Raw genomic sequence first — 18,531 nt, 5'->3', positions numbered from 1 at the left:
CACTGCCTTCTGTGGTAGAGAATTCCACAGGTTCACCACTCTCTGGGTGAAGAAATTCCTCCTCATCTCTGTCCTAAATGGCTTACCCCTTATCCTTAGACTGTGACCCCTGGTTCTGGACTCCCCCGCCATCGGGAACATCCTTCCTGCATCTAGTCTGTCTAGTCCTGTTAGAATTTTATAAGTTTCAATGAGATCCCCTCTCAATCTTCTAAACTCCAACGAGTACAAGCCCAATCGACCCAATCTCTACTCATACGTCATTCCTGCCATCCCAGGTATCAGCCTGGTGAATCTTCGCTGCACTGCCTCCATGGCAAGAACATCCTTCCTCACTGCCAGGGATGTGGTCGATGCTCTACAATGGCAGGGGCGCGCTCTCTGTGCATTCAGCAGCTGAGTAACTCGACCCTTTCCACAAGCGCAAAACAAAGGCGTATAAAATGTGAGGCTTCTTATTTCTCAGACTTGCACTGGTCCTGTTGGTCCAGTGTCCGTTAGTGGAAAAAAATGCAGAAATGACCCTGTTAGAGGGGCTGAGCTTCTTGTGTGCAAGGGATTTCAAATATAAGAGAGCTTGTTCCTGAATTCGAGGGATAACATCTTCATGAAAATGGAGAGGTAGAATCTTCAGAGGAATTGTTCAACATTTTTGTGTCACCATCATCAAGCGGCAGTGTGCTTCATTGTGATTTAAATAACTGAACTGTGGTTTTAAGCATAGAAACATTTTTGCTAGACTTTTTCATGAAGATAGTGCCCCTTTTAAAAGATAAGAAATCTGCAACAATATTGATACTAAATAAGGGTTTGTCTTTATTCCAGTTGGGCGACACAATCTTGAGCATGCATTGAAGAGCACTTTGTTTAGCTGTAGCACTATGTGAAAACAAATTCACTAAGAATTTAGTGAGGAGCATGTTGTGTGGAATTTTGTTGTAAGGCTTTGACGAGTAATAATTCTGGCTTGTGTCATGCTCATTTTTTGACACGGTCTGCTGTCCATATGGACCCTTTGTATCATAAAATGCCAGACTTAACAACCTGGGTGGGCACAACCAGATCAACGCTGTGCATTGTCCATAATATTGATAAGGACTATTTGCCTATCTATAATGAGGACCAGATGGAATTTGTCATGGTATTTCAAATAATCATTACTTTAAAATGCAAAACAGTAATTCCAAACAAATGGCAGATTTACCTTGTAATTAATAATTGTTCACCTTAACATTTCCTTTTCATTTTGTTTTTAAATGCCATGGTAGAGCTGTTAGAATATATAGAGACATCTTCAACTGCTACCCCCCCCACCCCCCATAAAAGTTAATACTTTCAACACTGATCTTTTTGCAGATTGTTATATATGGAGACCTGCCAGACAAAAAGGAAAACATGATTTACTTGTCGAACCATCAGTGCACAGGTGTGTGACCTTTTCTTCATATTCTCTTGTCGATTGAAAATTTATTCAAATAAAAAAATTTTTGGTTCTGAATCTTCAATTGTTATTCTGTTCTAGATATTGCTGAGTTAAGGAATACAGTTTAAAGAATTCAAAATAGTAATTTACCACTTTAAGATGATCTTGGTTTATTGCCCCCTGCCTTTAATTGTGTGCCTAGTTTTAAACTGTAGCGTGTTACTGCAATTATGCTAATTTCCAATGTCTTTTAGAGGTTAAAAATCCATCAGTATTGCTTCTTGTTAAGTAGAACAAGGTAATTATGTGAGCCTGAAATCCTGGCATACGCCCCGTTCTTACCATAATAGAGCAGTGAAAATACAGTGGTTAAAACTCAGTAATAAACCCTAAACTCGGATGATAAAAATTGGTGCTGCCCCATGTGCTGGTGAAAATGTATGTAATAATTCACAGGGAAAGGGGTTCTTAGGGCACCCTATTGTAAGTTCAGTTACCTTTGCATCCCTATGACAGGCTGCAACTTTTTTAACAGCTAGTGAGCGCTCCTTCTGAATATTTCAACAAAATTCAGTGCAAATTAGAGCCTTGTCTATCTATTGTGAGCCCCTGCCATCCCAGAGATGATGATCAACACTTGTGATGGTTGTGCTGTACTTTGGGTTTATTACTGTTTGCTAATTTCTTTTAAAATATAATGCTAGATATTTCTTTTGATTCAGTATCACTGACTACCCTTGTAAGCAGCGATTATGTTGTTAATAACCCAGGAGTATTCTGTTACCTGTCTAGTAGCTCGGTAAATGTAGTGAGCTAAAAGCCCTCTACTGCTAGGCACAAGAACTCAAATCTCAATTTAATCCTGTATTGTGCTGTGACTAGCGAGAATATTTTTTTTTAAAATCTGGAGACAAAATGCTTCATTTTTGTTAGACTGCTGTCAAGTTTCCCCCCCCAAATTTCTTTGCTGATAATTATTTCATATCGTGTGTCTTCCCATCTGCATTACATTCTGTAATTGTTTTGATGTTAAAGTTTAAAAACCTTGAACTAAAAGCTAAATGAGAAATTGCACTTAACTTACCCAGTAGCTAGAATATTTTAGGTTGGATAGCCCCTTAATATAATCCCTAGTCACCTAGTTACAAGCTGTTGCTATAAGCCGTTAATTGAAAGCCTTGTCATAACCATTTGTCTCCTTCAGCTATATGGAACTAAAGGCCCACTAATGCTTGGCACAAGAATGCAAACCTCAATTTAAGGCAAACTTTAAAACACTATAATAGTCCTTGTGCATCTGTAATGAGTTGCTATTGTGGAAAGGTACCATTTACATATTTATGAAACCAATAAGGACAATTACAACAACAACTAGTATTTATATAGCATCTTTAACATAGAAAAACCATTCCACGGCGTTCCCAGATGCCGAGTCAAAGAGGGAGATATTAGGAGGGGTAATCAAGCGAGGACGGTACAGGCAGAGGTGCTTAGGGAAAGAATTTCAGAGCTTGGGGCTGAGGTGGCTAAGACACGGCTGCAAGTGGTGAGGCGAAGGGAAGAGGAATGCAGAATAAGCCAGAGTTGGCGGAATGGAAAGCTTGATAGGGGACTGTACTAGGACTGGAGGATGTTGGAGGTTAGGGAGAGGCGAGACCGTGAAGGGTTTTAAACATAAAATGAGAAATTTAAATTTGAGGGACTGGAGGATAGGGAGCCAATGAAGGTCAGCGAGGACGGGGGTGACAGGTGAGTGGAACTTGGCGCAAGAGTTTTGGATGAGTTGAAGTTTGCGGAGGGTGTATAATGGGAGGCTGGTCAGAAGAGCATTGGAAAGGCTGAGCATGGAGTTATTGAAGGCATGAAAGAGGGTTTCAATACTAAATGGGCTGAGGTAGCAGCAGAGGCAGGTGATATTAAAGTGAAAGTAGGTGATAATTTTGATGGAGAGGATATGGGGTCGGATGCTCAGCTTGAAGTCGGATAGGATGCTGAGGTTGCAAATGGTCTGGTTCAGTTTGAGACGGTGGTCAAGGAAAGCAATGGAATCGGTGGTGAAGGTACGGAATTTGTGGCAAAGGCCGAAGGTGATGGCTTTGGCCTTCCCAATTTTTAACTGGAGGAAATTGCGGCTCATCCAGGACTGCATTTCAGACAAGCAGTGGAGATGTAGAGCTGGGTGTTGTCATCGTATGTGTGGAAGCTGACCCCTATCTGTGGATGACATTGCCAAGAGGCAGCATATAGATGAGGAAGGAGCCAGGGATAGATCCTTGGGGATGCCAGGGGTAACATTTCTGGGGTGGGAAGAGAAGCTATTGCTGGAGATGCTCTGGCTAGGATTTGATAGTTAAGATTGGAACTAAATGAGGGCCGTGCCACTGAGCTGGACAACAAAGGAGAGATGCTGGAGGAGGATGTTGTGGTTGATGGTGTCAAAGAGAGGTCGAGGGATGATACAGAAGTCACAGTTCGAGGTTTCATTTGTGTCTTTGGTTAGGGCCATTTCGGTGCTTTGGCAGGAGCAGAAACCTGATTGGAGAACTTCAAACATGGAGTTTGAGGGCACGATGATAACATGCTCAAAGGAATTTGGAGAGGAAAGGGAGGTTGGAGGTGATGGGTGTGTTAGTTTGCAAAGCCAGAGGGGTTGAGGGTGTTTATTTTTGAGGAGGGATGATGACAGTGGTTTTGAAATGAGGGGGACATTCACAATGTTAGCTAGCATGGGGGCCAGAAAGGGTAGTTGGATGGTCAGTTTATTTGGAATGAGGTCAAGTGAGCAAGGCGGTAGGTCTCATGGACAAGATGAGCTCAGAGAGGGCTTGAGGGGATGATGGGAGGGAAACTAGAGAAAGATGTGGGTTCCGTTCTAGAGTGGGGGAGGTTTGGCTTGGTGAATGGGGGAAAGCAGCTGAATGGATCGTCTCAATCTTGGTAACTAAGAAACCCATGAGCTATGGAAGTGAATGTGGATGGGGCAGAGGAGAGGTTTTTAAGGAGACATTTGGTAGTGGAGAAAAGAAGCTAAAGGAAGGGTTATCTTTGCAGTCTTGGATGCTCCTGGAGTAGTGAGTGGATTTGGCAGAGTAGAGTAAGGCTCAATAAGACTTGATGTTGTCCAGCCAGATCTGACCATGGATGGCTAAACCAGTTGTGAGCCATGTATGTTAAGACTGCACTCCTTGGACCTCAATGCAAGGGGGAATGACTTGGATGGGAGCGAGTTAAGGTTTTACTGGGAACCAGGGCATCAAAGGTGGAGGTGAGAGAGTGGTTAAGAAAATTGAGAGCTGCAGAAGTAGCATGGCAAATTGAGGGCCAAAGGCTAGGCAATTAGAAGTTTCAAAATTCAGTTGTAAATAACTTGGGGAAGAATATTTTCCAGGGGTGGATGCAGATGGAAGTGGGGTTGGAAAGAGTTATGTGGTGATTTACACAAGGAAGTGGTCAGAGTTAGCCTTGTCTATGATCGAGACTATGGGAGTACAGAGGTCGTGGGAGGTGGCAAGGTTGATGCGGTGGCCATGAATGTGGGTCGTAGAGTTTATAAGGAGGGAGAGGATTAGGGAGGACACAAGGGCAGTGTTTTCAGAGGACAAAGAGAACCTTGGGAATTTAGTAAACACTGAGGAGAATAGTAACGGACTTCAGGGGGACTGGTGAAATGGGCAAACACATGGCAGGTGAAATTTAACACAGGTGTGAAGTGATGCATTTTGGTGGGAAGAATGAGGAGAAACAATATAAACTAAATGGAACAATTTTAAAGGGAGTACAGGAACAGAGGTGTGTGTGTACACACGTTTTTGAAGGTGGCAGGACAAGTTGAGAAGGCTGTTAAAAAGCATAAGGGATCCTTGGCTTTATGAAAAGAGGCACAGAGTACAGAAGCAAGTGTTCTGTTAAACCTTTATAAATCACTGGTTAGGCCCCAGCTGGAGTATTGTGTCCAATTCTGGGCACCACACTTCAGGAAAGATGTCGAGGCCTTAAGAGAGCGTGCAGAGGAGATTTGCTAGAATGGTACCAGGGATGCAGGACTTCAGTTACGTGGAGAGACTAGCGAAACTGGGGTTGTTCTTCTTAGAGCAGAAAAGGTTGAGGGGAGATTTAATAGAGGTGTTCAAAATCATGAAGGGTTTTGCTAGAGTAAATAAGGAGAAACTGTTTCTAGTGGCAGAAGGGCTGATAACCAGAGGAGACGGATTTAAGGTAATTGGCAAAAGAACTATAGGTGAGATGAGAAATTTCTTTACACAGTGAGTCGCTATAATCTGGAATGCACAGCTTGAAAGGGTGGTGGGAACATATGAAATAAGAGCAGGAGTAGGCCGTACGGCTCCTTGAGCCTGCTCCACCATTCAATAAGATCATGGCTGATCATCGACCTCAACTCCACTTTCCCGCCCGATCTCCATATCCCTTGATTCCCCTAGAGTCCAAAAATCTATCGATCTCAGCCTTGAATATACTCAAAGACTCAGCATTCGCAGCCCTCTGGGGCAGAGAATTCCAAAAATTCACAAGCCTCTGAGTGAAGAAATTCCTCCTCATCTCAGTCTAAAATGGCCTACCCCTTATCTTGAGGCTATGCCCCCTAGTTCTAGACATTCGAGCCAGGGGAAACAAGCTCTCGGCATCTACCCTGTCGATCGCCTTCAGAATCTTGTATGTTTCAATGAGATCACCTCTCATTCTTCTAAACTCCAGAGAGTGTAGGCCCATTCTACACAATCTCTCATCATAGGACAACCCTCTGATCCCAGGAATCAATCTAGTGAACCTTTGTTGCACCGCCTCCAAGGCAAGTATATCCTTCCTTAGATAAGGAGACCAAAACTGTTCACAGTACTCCAGGTGTGGTCTCACCAAGGCCCTGTACAATTGTAGCAAGACTTCCTTACTCTGATACTACAACCCCCTTGCAATAAAGGCCAACATGCCATTTGCCTTCCTTATTGCTTGCTGTACCTGCATGCTAGCTTTCTGTGTTTCTTGCATGAGGACACCCAAATCTCTCTGAACACCAACATTTAAAAGTTTCTCACCATTTAAAAAATAATCTGCTTTTCTATTCTTCCTACCAAAGTGAATAACCTCACATTTCCCTGCATTATACTCCATCTGCCACCTTAATGCCCACTCACTTAGTCTATCTATATCCCTTTGCAGACTCTGTGTTCTCCTCACAGCTTACTCTCCCACCTAGCTTTGTATCATCTGCAAACTTGGATACATTATACTCAGTCCTTTCATCTGAGTCATTAATATAGATTGTAAATAGCTGAGGCCCCAACACTGATCCTTGCGGCACCCCACTAGTTACAGCCTGCCAACCTGAAAAAGACCAGTTTATCCCTACTCTGTTTTCTGTCCGTTAACCAATCCTCTATCCATGCTACTATATTGCCCCCAACCCCATGAGCCCTTATCTTGCGTAATAACCTTTTATGTGGCACCCTTATCGAATACCTTTTCAAAATCCAAATATACTACATCCACTGGTTCCCCTTTATCTACCCTGTTGGTTACATTCTCAAAAAACTCTAATAAATTTGTTAAACACGATTTCCCTTTCGTAAAACCATGTTGACTCTGCCTAATCATGTTATGATTTTCTAAGTGCCCTGATACCACGTCCTTAACAATGGATTCCAACATTTTCCCAATGACTGATGTCAGGCTAACTGGCCTGTAGTTCCCTGTTTTTTCCCCTCCCTCCTTTCTTGAATAGCGGTGTTACATTTGCTTCCTTCCAATCCACTGGGACCGTTCTAGAATCTAGGGAATAAAAACATAAACAGAAGCAGGAGTAGGCCAATCGGCCCCTCAAGCCTGCTCCGCCATTCAATAAGATCATGGCTGATCCAATCTTGGCCTCAACACCACTTTCCCGCTCTCCCCAAACCCCTTGACTCCCTTGTAGTTCAAATGTCTGTCAATCTCCGCCTTGAATATATTCACTGACTCCACCTCCACAGCGCTCTGGGGTGGAGAATTCCAAAGATTCACGACCCTCAGAGAAGAAATTCCTCCTCATCTCCGTCTTAAATGGGCAACCCCTTATTCTGAAATTTGGAAGATCAAAACTAATGCATCCACTATCTCTTTTAGAACCCTAGGATGTAGGCCGTCGCACCAGGGGCAGATTCAATAAGTTTCAAACGGGAATTGGAAAAATACTTGAAGGGAAAAGTTTTGCAGGGATATGGAGGAAAAGGCAGGGGAAGGGGACTACAGGAAAAGTTCTGATATCCGGGACCGGCGTGTTGCCGATCTATCAAAAGTGCCAGACATGCAAAGTCAACGTTGAAGCATACGGAGATGAAAATCTCCATATTTGACAACAAACACTGTTGCTCAGCAACAGCTCGTAAACACTCGGCTCGTACCTTGAAGCGTCTCTGAAGCTGTTGCGAAGCTCCAAAGACGCTTTCCAGAGCCTGCCTGTTAACAGAATGCTAGGAGAAGAAAAAAAAATGAACTAAAACGGCTGCTGATTTCCAGCCATACAACCTCCGGATAAACCAAAGTTTCCTGTAATTTGGATAGCTTTTTAAAAGAGCAGGCATGATGGGCTGAATGGCCTCCTGTCTTGTATCATGCAATGATTCCATAAGGGCAGCTGAGACTAAAATAACCAAGGATGAGCAGTCACCAAGCAACGACAACTTATTGCAAAACATCCCGAGGCGCTTCACAAGAGCGTTCTCAATCAAAATTTGACCACGAGGCAAAGAAGGAGATATCAGGATGGGTGACCAAAAGTTTGCTCAGAGGTAGCTTTTAAGGTGGATCTTAAAGGAGGAGAAAGAAGTAGAGAGGCAGGGAGATTTAGGGAGGAAAGTCTAGATTTCCACTACCCTTTGTGTGAAGAAGTGCTTCCTGATTTCACTCTTGAAGGCCCTTTGTTCTGGATTCCCCAAAGGAAATGCTTTCTCTATATTTACTCTTCTCAAATCCAATATCGCTTTGAAGAAGCGTTCGATCACCCCTCAACTGTATAATCTCAAGGGAATATGCAACCTGTCCTCATAATGTAACTCTTTAATCCCTGGCCCCATTCTGGCAAATCTGCGCTGCACCCCCTGCAAGGCCAATATATCTTTCCTGAGGTTTGGTGCCCAAAGCTGAACGTAATACTCCAGCGGGGTCTGACCAAGGCTCTGTACAACTGAAGCATCGCTTCCTCCCCTTTGGATTCTTGTCCCCTGGAGATAAAAGCCAACATTCCATTTGCTTTCTTGATCACTTGTTATACCTGTGTACTAGCTTTTTGTGATAATGTGCACATGTATACTCTAATCCTTTTTGCTCATCCGCAGCTCCTAGTCTGTCACCATAAACAACATATTTTGAATGATCTTTCTTGGATTCAGTGTGGATGACCTCGCATCCCCCATATTGAACACCATCTGCTTTAGTGTTGTGAACTCGCTCTTGGTCCCTTTGTAACCTCCTGCTCTCATATACACAACTTAGTGTGCCCCCTAACTTAGTATCATCTGCAAACTTTGATATACAACGCTCTATTCTTTCATCCAAGATTGGCTTTCAAGGAGGCTGTTACAGGTCCCTCGATGGATCTTTTGGAGAATGTCAAGGGAGACGGAGAATATCTGTGGGCAACTTATAGGGGGATTCGAATGATAGTTTAAAATAGGGATGGGGCAGCATACTACCAGTGAGGGAAGAAGAGAAAGGTGACATGATGAGGGGATGGGAAGGGGCGGAGACAGGAGTGAAGGGCCCAAGAGGTGCTAAGAGAAGAAAATAAAGGCAGGTAAAAGTAATTTGCTCAGATCCTGAGCGGTAGCCAAAATGTGCACGCGAATAGATGCAGGAAATGTTAGTTATATAGGAGGCGCACTAAGTTATGTACGTGGCAGAAATTGAGGGACATGTCCTGATTATAATTTGAGGGCATAGTAGAGATGATATGAAACAAAGTGGTGGGAAGAAGTTGGCTTGTCGACAGGGTGGAGTCAGCTTGGAGCATCCACGAGCCAGTGTCCAGGTTTGGAGACGGTTGTGGAGAGGGAGTGGGTCCAGGAGCTGTTTGAGGACAGAGCATCAGTGGGCACACTGCTGGAGGTTGTCCACTGGAATCAGAGGGGTGAAAAAGTCGATTTTAAATAGGAAATATTTGGTAAGTGAGAATTGACCTGGGAAAGTGATCCAACAAATGGGAGTTAATGACTTATCCACGTCTGCCCTATATTAATATAATGATCCAGCAAAGTAACCGAGCCATACTGTTTTTAAAAAAAAAAGACTTGCAGAATTTGCTTAGAGTCTGTTTGTTTTCTTTTTGTCAACTTCTGTTTGATTTTAACTTTGTTATACAGCAGTTCTATATCTAATTGTTAAACATTCTTACTGAATTTTATCACCTTTAAATAATTGACACCAAAGTACAAGTTAATGCAAAACAGAAATCAAGCGATGTAACCGGACAGGCTTTTTATAAAGTGAAATAGTGCAGGAAAGATCAAGCCTCAATATTTTGATTGCAATGTGCTGAGTGCTGTCTGCCATTTTCCTCATATTGGTACGGTAGGTTTAACAATTCTGTTTCACTATAAATAGTTGCTGCAAGTGTTCTGAATGTGTTTGCTTTCTCTTTTGCGGTAATTAAATGTCGCAAGTACTGAATCGCAAGGGACGACATTGAATTTTTTTTTGTGTAAAGGCAAGAACTCTTGATAAATGTGATGACTGAGTAGTCTCAAAAGACTGAATCCATTTCAAAATTCCAGCATCATTAGGAACTTCCAAAAATATGATTACCTGCAGTGTGCCATTCATTGAGGATTTGTATAGTATGGATTGCATTCCCTGTGTAAGAATAGATTCCATAGGCACTTAGAAATGCCATAGCTGCTTGGATACCTTTCAATAGGCTGGTTTAAACTGACTTTTTGTTTCTAAAATAAAATAAACCTTCAGTTTGCTGTTCTGTATATTAATTAATGTAAAAGACAAAGTTATATATCAATGTACTATTAAGGACAATATATTTTCCTTCTCTTTCAGTTGACTGGATTGTTGCTAACATGTTAGCAATCCGACAAAATGCACTTGGCCATGTGCGTTACGTCCTAAAGGATGGGCTGAAGTGGCTTCCCTTGTACGGATGGTATTTCTCTCAGGTATGGTACCTTGTTTAAAATTTGCAAGGAAGGGAAACTATTTGCAATGGAAATAACTTGGATTCAAAGAGTTATGTCATTAGTTTACTTGTACTCTGGCATTTCGTGGCTGACCAGTTTCTATGTTGATGGGAACGGTCCTTCAATTGCAAATCAGCCTCACTATCCGCCACTCCTTTTAACTTAAAACAAGTCAGCCATTTAACATGCCAATTTTAAAATAGTAGTTAGTTGCCACGTTATTAAATTATTGGCAAGATCATACTGCATTCGTAGAATAGATTCATAAAATTCCGTAAACTTGAGGTGATCCAAAATTCTGCTCCAGTGTCCTAACTTGCACCAAGTCCCGTTCACCCATCACCCCTGTGCTCATCGACCTACATTGGCTCCCAATTAAGCAATGCCTTGATTTTAAAATTCTCATCCCTGTTTTCAAATCCCTCCATGGCTTTGCCCCTCGTAATCTCCTCCAGCCCTACAACCCTCTGATATCTGCGCTCCTCCAATTTTGGCTTCATGAGCACCTCCTCCGATTTTAATTGCTGCACCATTGGTGCCCGTGCCTTCAGCTACCAAGGTGCGAAGCTCTGGAATTCTGTCACTCAACCTCTCTACCTCCTTTAAGATGCTCCTTAAAACCTATCTTTGTCCAAGCTTTTGGTCACCTGCTCGAATATCTCCCTATGTGGCTCGGGGGTCAAATTTTGCTTTCACTCTCCTGTGAAGCATCTTGGGGCGTTTTACTGCATTAAAGGTGCTGTATAAATGCAAGTTGTTGTTGATACAGCACAGAAGGAGGCCATTCAGCCCATCGTGCCTGTGCCAGCTCTCTGAAAGAGCTATCCAATTAGCCCACTCCCCTGCTCTCTCCCCCATAGCCAAGCCATTGTTTCCTTTTCAAGTATTTATCCAATTCCCTGTTGAAAGTTATTACTGAATCTGCTTCCACCACACTTTCAGGCAGTGCATTGCAAATCATACCTCGCCGCATATTTTTTTTTCCTCGTGTCGCCTCTGGTTCTTTTGCCAGTTACCTTAAATCTGTGTCCTCCGGTTACCGACCCTTCTGCCACTGCAACAGTTTCACCTTATTTACTCTATCAAAACCCTTCATGATTTTGAACACCTCAATTAAATCTCCCATTAACTTTTTCTGCCCTAAGGAGAACAACCCCAGCTAGTCTAGTCTCTGCAAGTAACTGAAGTCTTTCATCCCTGGTACCATTTTAGTAAATCTCCTCTGCACCCTCTCTAAGGCCTTGACATTTTTCCTAAAGTGGGGTGTCCAGAATTGGACACAATACTGCAGCTGGAGCCTAACTAGTGTTTTACAAAGGTTTAGAATATCTTCCTTGCTTTTGTAATCTATGCCTCTGTTTATAAAGCCATGGATCCCGTACGCCATTTTAAGTCTTCTCAACGTGTCCTGTCACCTTCAAAGAATTGTGTATGTACATCCCCAGGTGTTTCCGTTCCTGCACTCCCTTTAAAATTGTACCATTTAGTTTATATTGCTTCTCCTCATTCCTCCTACCAAAATGAATCACTTCACACTTCTCTGCATTAAGTTTCATCTGCCATGTGTCTGCCCATTTCACCAGTCTGCCTATGATCTTATTAAGTCCGTCCTTTTCACTGTTTACTACATTTCCAAGTTCTGTGTCAGCTGCAAACTTTGAAATTCTGCCCTGTATACCCAAGTCCAGGTCATTATTATACATCAAAAGGAGCAGTGGTTCCAACACTGACCCCTGGAGGACCCTGCTGCATACTTCCCTCAGTCTGAAAAACAACCGTTCACCACTACTTCTTGCTTTCTGTCCCTTAGCCAATTTCGTACCACGTAGCCAGTGCCACTTTAATCCCATGGCCTTCAATTTTGCTAACTAGTCTATTATGTGGTACGTTATCAAACACCTTTTTGAAAGTCCATATACACAATGGGCCAGAACTTCGGGCCCCCACGGGTGAGTACGAGCTGGGTACTCACGCGTAGGCCCAACGAAAGTGCCGGTTTCGTGCGTGCACTGCGCATGCGTGGGAAACCGGAACTTCCGTTCCCTTAAAGGAAGGGGTTCACGGGCCGAACGCGTGCGCTGGAGTTTTTCCAGGCGGGTAAGTCTCCAGCAGCTATGCTTATAAAAAGCAGTCGCAAGGCCTGCTTTTAACAAGGTGAGTGGTGATTTAAGTAAAATTAAAACATTTTTTCCACAGGTTTATTATTTTTAAATACTTTAAAGAAAGGTAAGTTTATTTTTAGCCCCGTTAGGAACTGTAATTAATTTTTTCAAAAATTTAAATTATTGTTTAAAATAGTTATTTTATGTAATTTATAGTTATTTTAAAAATGTGATTTTTTAAAATTTATTTGAAGTTTTAGTTATGTTTTGGGGCTGAATTGTATTCATAGATTTGACAGGTCTTCCTGTCAAATCTATGAATACAGATTCCTTGCTACCATTGGCTCTCCATGGCCCACGTGATCCCAGGGGACGCTTCGAACTAATTGCGCCCCTGGGATACGCAAGCACTGCGCGCCGGCAGTTGGAGCAGGCCCAGGATCGGAATCCCACGCGGGCCCACAGCTCAACGGCCGGCGCGCTAGGTAAGTGCAGGTTGGGGGCTTGCACCCGCGGGAAGCCACCGACCTGAATTTCTGGGCCAATATCAACCGCTCTACCTTCATCCACCCTCTCCATTACTTCATCAAATAACTCAATCAAGTTCGTCAAACACGATTTGTCTTTAACATATCCGTGCTGGCTTTCATTTATTAACCCATATTTTCCAAGTGCCAATTAATTTTGTCTTGGGACTAATATGTCACTAAAAGTTTCCCCACCACCGATGTTGAGCTGTTTGGCCAGTAATTGCTGGCTTTATCCCTCTCCCCTTCTTTGAACAGAGGTGTAACATTTGCAATCCTTCAGTCCTCTGGCACCACTCCCATATCGAAGTAGGATTGGAAGATTGTGGCCAGAGTCTCTGTAATTTCCACCCCTCCTTCAGCACTCATTAATCCTCTATACTCCAGGGAATACAAGCCCAGTCTATGCACCCTGTCCTCATTATTTAGCCCTTTTAGCCAGATATCATTCTGATGAATCTGCGATGTGCCCCCTCCAAGGCCCGTAAATGCTTCCTGAGGTGCGGTGCCCAGAACTGAATGCAGTACTTTATATTCTTTATCTTCTGCATGAGTATATACAGGAAACAGTTTTCCAAAGGTAGGGAAACTGAAAAATGTTAGAGTTTTACACAAACACTGACTACAGCTGCTAGTCTCATTTTGTTGATACTTTTATTTGTATGATGAATTAGGATTGCCCTAAGCTGTAGTCCAGAGCAGCAGAGTATTATAATGCCCTTCCAAAATTAATTTTAAAAAAAATAGATCCTTTTGTTACTATTTGTCTACAGGTACAAAATATATATAGATATTTTTTGTAAATGTTATCAAACATGGTCGTAGTCACTATTGTTGACCCCCTGCCCCCACCTCTTGCACTTCACAAACCAAGTGGCTTGCAACATTTTAGCCCAACAAGGTATTTTTTTTTTAACTATTTCTCCTGACTGTAATGTAAAATTATTTTCCAAAACAAGCATCTAGATTCCTATTCTCAGAAAACTCAGGAAGTAGCCATTTGACAAATAAAAAATCCTCAGGATGGAGGCGATCAAGCAACTTGATCGTTACACATTTACTGCTTGTGGGCTTGTAGGCTTGAAACGTATGAAATGAATTATGGCAAATTTAATTCACATATCTGAAAAATGAATTCAGTTGCATACTTTCTTATCAACTCCTGTGTAAGGTTTTTGTATGGAGAGAATGGTACCGATTTTTAATTGTGATCACATTCTACAAAATCGTGGAAAGCATCCAGAACCCTAATTCATACAAATAAAAGTATCAACAAAGTGAGACTAGCAGCTGGTCGTCAGTGTTCGTGTAAAACTCTAACATTTTTCAGTTTCCCTAACTGTGTTCAAACTTATTAATTGGGGACTTAACAAAAGCATAACCAATTATCTTGAGGCGCGAAGTATTTAAGGTTTGCGGCTCAGAATAATAACCTACATTGCCGTCAATAATGACGTTTTTTCATACATTGCCAATGTGAAACTTTGGTTGTAGGTTCTATTTCAAAGACGTACTCTAATATTTCATTTAAACTGTAGTCTTGTACTCCCTTTTTAATGCCTCTTCTGCACTTTTGAGATTATGTAGAGTACTATAAATTAGAAAAATAGGGTTGTCCAGTGCTGACATGAACAGAACTAGTAAAGCTTATCCAAGAACAATTATCTCGATACCATTAATGTCAGCCATCAATCAATTGTGTAGTCAATTGTGGTGTATTTTTAAAAATTCTATTATGAAACCCAATGAACCTTGCAATAAAGAACATCTAGATGTAATTCATAGTGTATATCATTTATATTTTAGCATGGAGGAATATATGTCAAGCGAAGTGCCAAATTCAATGAAGAATCAATGGCTAATAAACTGCAACAACAGATAAAAGTGGGCACCCCAGTAAGTACTTCAATATTGTTTATATTTTGATGGTAATGATAAAGAAATATTGCTTAAAGTGAAATTTTATTTTTATTTTTCTGTTTTTGTAAGTGATGCTCTATTGGCTGTTGCTGGTCTGAGTAGCATTCTAGCGATTCCCATGCGGGTACACAGTTGGACGATGACCTGTTCTCTGACCCTATTTTAGTTTGGAACTTTCAAAAATATTATTATAAATTGTATTTTCTGCATGGTTGTAATGTGTAACATTTTCTTGCCCAGTTACTAAGAATTTTACTTGGTGAAAGAAAACGTACTATCTGTATACGCAATACTGCATGCAACTGCTAACTTTGCAGCACCAACAACAGGAACTTAATACTATCTGATGGGTGCAGGCTTGAAGTTCCGCCCCAAAATCAGAAGACCTGTAAGTAGTAATGCTCTTATAGACCAAATGGAATTATTGTTCCACAGATGTCTATGAAGTGCTAAAGTAATCAAAAGAAAGAGATTTGTCCAGTATTATTCGTATTGGAAATCATTAGACTGCTTAATGATTATCTCCAGGTTAATGGATTCAGTTTAATGTAAGGTGTGGGTCATTTTGCAATGTCTTAACCATGGCATCTTGCCAACCAATCAGTATAAAGTTAAGATAGTTTTTATTTCTCGATGGGATGTTACAGCATTCGTGGAGCCATTATGATGAGGAATTACTGAGGTCTTCTAAAATAGCATGAAAACACTGTTAAACAGAAATATGATAGTTTCTTGTTGGAAGTTAGATATTTGCTAAATTTTCAATGACCCAAAATTTGCTGGCGCAGGACATCTCGCGGCGTGTCTGGTTAGTTATACTTTTTCCTGCCCCTTTCAGCTCAAATTTTTTTTCCCGCTATAAGTTGCTGTAAGTGTGAGCTGATAACAAGGCATCTGGGACACTGGTGAACGACGGGACCAACAGGGTATCTCCTTAACCAATGAGATTGAAGCATTCAGATATAAATGGAGAAAGGAGTGTGAATTAGAGTAAAATTTGATTTTAAAATCTCCAACAACAATTCACTACCTGAAGTAATGAGGTGCCACACTTTTAATTGTTCACTTTCTGGGTCAGAGAGGTTGATTTGCAGTCATTAACAATTATCGTGTCATTAAAAGGGGACTTACACTGTTAATTACGAGCCTTGACTATCTGCAGCGAGTTTAATGGGCAATTAATGTGCAAATTGGAAGGTTCATAGACTTGACAACAATTTTTGGTTGCAAATCTTTATTGAGTTTGTCCGTGTTTTGACACACTCAACGTCTTAAGCAATAGTCATATAGAGAAATAAACAATATTACCCACTTTCGCCCTGGATCAAGAGCGTAACCTTTGTTGATTCTTACAATTTGTAGAGAGTCAAGAATGAAACGGAAAATCGAGATCTTTATAGGGCTCTAGTCATGTACAAGCATCCCTTTAAAAGGAGTTGTTTTTCATAGAATCATAAAGTTACAGCACGGAAGGAGGCCATTTCGGCCCATTGTGTCCGCGCCAATTTTCAGTTTCCTAACTGATCTGTTGATCATTACCTTGTTTGCTTTTGGTATGGGCTACCTCTTATCTGGGAGACCATTGATCCCTTATTATCATTCCTTGCTAACAAAAAACCTTTCCTGCTGACGAAGCTTTTTCTTGCTAAATATCATCCATACCCTGAAGAATTCTGGGAATGAACAACTTAACCATTTCATTATTTCTAGCTATAGTACAAGTCTACAAGCTATTTATAAGTGAAAAGAAAGCAAAAACCATAATCATATGAGATTAAGCCAAATCCTAATCTTACATATATAAGAATAGGACATCTTACAAATTCATGAAACTTACAGGGAGGTGAGTGCGAGATGCCATTTTTGCGCAGGAGGAGTGGCACAAATCGTCCAGCAACTTGTGGCGATTCACAATTCACAGGGTATCTCTTCCTTGCCACAGGTTGCTGGCATTAATAAGTGTGCATCGTTCACACACCGTTATTTTTTTCAGCAGATTCCAGCCCAATGTATTTTGCTTGGAGTTATGTGCTAGAAATTCCAAGTTGATACTGAAATTTTTAAAAATAGTGTTGCGTGCATTAAATGTTTTTAAATGGCAACTTATCCACATTAAAAAATTTTCATGGAGCTTTTAAATAGAGAACTTTGTTTAACGCTTTGGTTGTCTTGCTTATCTATAGTATTTGGAGTTCCAGTGCCTGCTTTACTAGTCTGTACAGTAGCTGAGGTTTTTGCACATCCTAAATAAAAATGTATTTATACCTTTTTTTTCCCTCTCCCCTTCCCCGTTGGGATGGATGCAGAAGCTTTCGATATAATGTTTATCTGTGTTTACAAAGCCATAAGTGGGAATTTATGACCTGGTCTAACAATGACCATTCAGACTTAGCCTAGAAATAACATCTAATTTTTAAAAGGGAGCTTTGCAGTACTGAAGTTTTCTTGCACCCTTGTGAATTTGCTAATGCAACTTCTCTAGCATTACTAAAGAAGTAGGATCTCTATCCATTATGTAAATCAGTTTTAAACCTCGTAGCTCTCAGGTTTTGGTAGATATTTTAATCATGATATTTTAAGTGAAAAATACATTACTGTACCTTTTCAAAACCTTATTTTAGAATCATAGAATGCTAACAGCACAGAAGGAGGCCATTCGGCCCGTCGAGCCTGTGCCGGCTGTCTGCAACTCGGCAAGAGCACCTCGGCTAGTCCTACTTCCCCGCCCTTTCTCCGTAGCCCTGCAATTTTTTTCCTTCAGGTACTTATACAATTCCCTTTTGAAAGCCACTGTTGAGTCTGCCTCCACCAGCCTTTCAGGCAGTGCATTCCAGATCATCACCACTCGCTGCGTAAAAAAGTTTTTCGTGTCGCCTTTGGTTCTTCTGTCAATTACCTTGAATCTGTGTCCTCTGGTTCTCGACCCTTCCGCCAATAGTAACAGTTTCTCGGACACGATGTGCCGAAATGGCCTCCTTCCGTGCTGTAACTTTCTATGATTCTATACTCTGTCCAGACCCCTTCTGATTTTGAATACCTCTATCGAATCGCCTCTCAACTTTCTCTGCTCTAAGGAGAACAACTCCAGCCTCTCCAGTCTATCCACATAACTGAAGTCCCTCATCCCTGGAATCATTCTCGTAAATCTTTTCTGCACCCTCTCTAAAGCTTTCACATCCTTCCGAAAGTGCGGTGCCCAGAATTGGACACAAGACTCCAGTAGAGGCCGAACCAGAGTTTTATAAAGGTTCATCATAACTTCCTTGCTTTTGTACTCTATGCCTCTATTTATGAAGCACCGTATCCCATATGCTTTTTTAACTGCTTTCTCAACCTGCCCTGCCACCTTCAATGATTTGCTCACATATACCCCCAGGTCTCTT

General features: G+C 41.5%; 1 protein-coding gene across 4 annotated transcripts in view; it reads left to right on the top strand.

Annotated features, from left to right (window-relative positions):
* The window catches only part of agpat5 (1-acylglycerol-3-phosphate O-acyltransferase 5 (lysophosphatidic acid acyltransferase, epsilon)), a 128,399-nt gene that overhangs the window by 41,040 nt on the left and 68,828 nt on the right, over window positions 1-18,531 (top strand). For all 4 annotated transcript variants that reach the window (XM_085996451.1, XM_085996453.1, XM_085996454.1 and 1 more), the window contains exons 2-4: window positions 1,357-1,426; window positions 10,463-10,578; window positions 15,035-15,124. In XM_085996451.1, coding sequence (XP_085852577.1) covers window positions 1,357-1,426; window positions 10,463-10,578; window positions 15,035-15,124 — 276 coding nt within the window. The remainder of the gene's footprint in view (window positions 1-1,356; window positions 1,427-10,462; window positions 10,579-15,034; window positions 15,125-18,531) is intronic.

This window comes from Somniosus microcephalus, chromosome 9 (assembly GCF_052327205.1).
Source record: "Somniosus microcephalus isolate GS21.2 chromosome 9, FLI_Smic_1.0, whole genome shotgun sequence".
NCBI lineage: Eukaryota > Metazoa > Chordata > Chondrichthyes > Squaliformes > Somniosidae > Somniosus > Somniosus microcephalus.
Note: the sequence above shows the minus strand (reverse complement) of the source record. Positions and strands in the feature narration are given on the sequence as shown.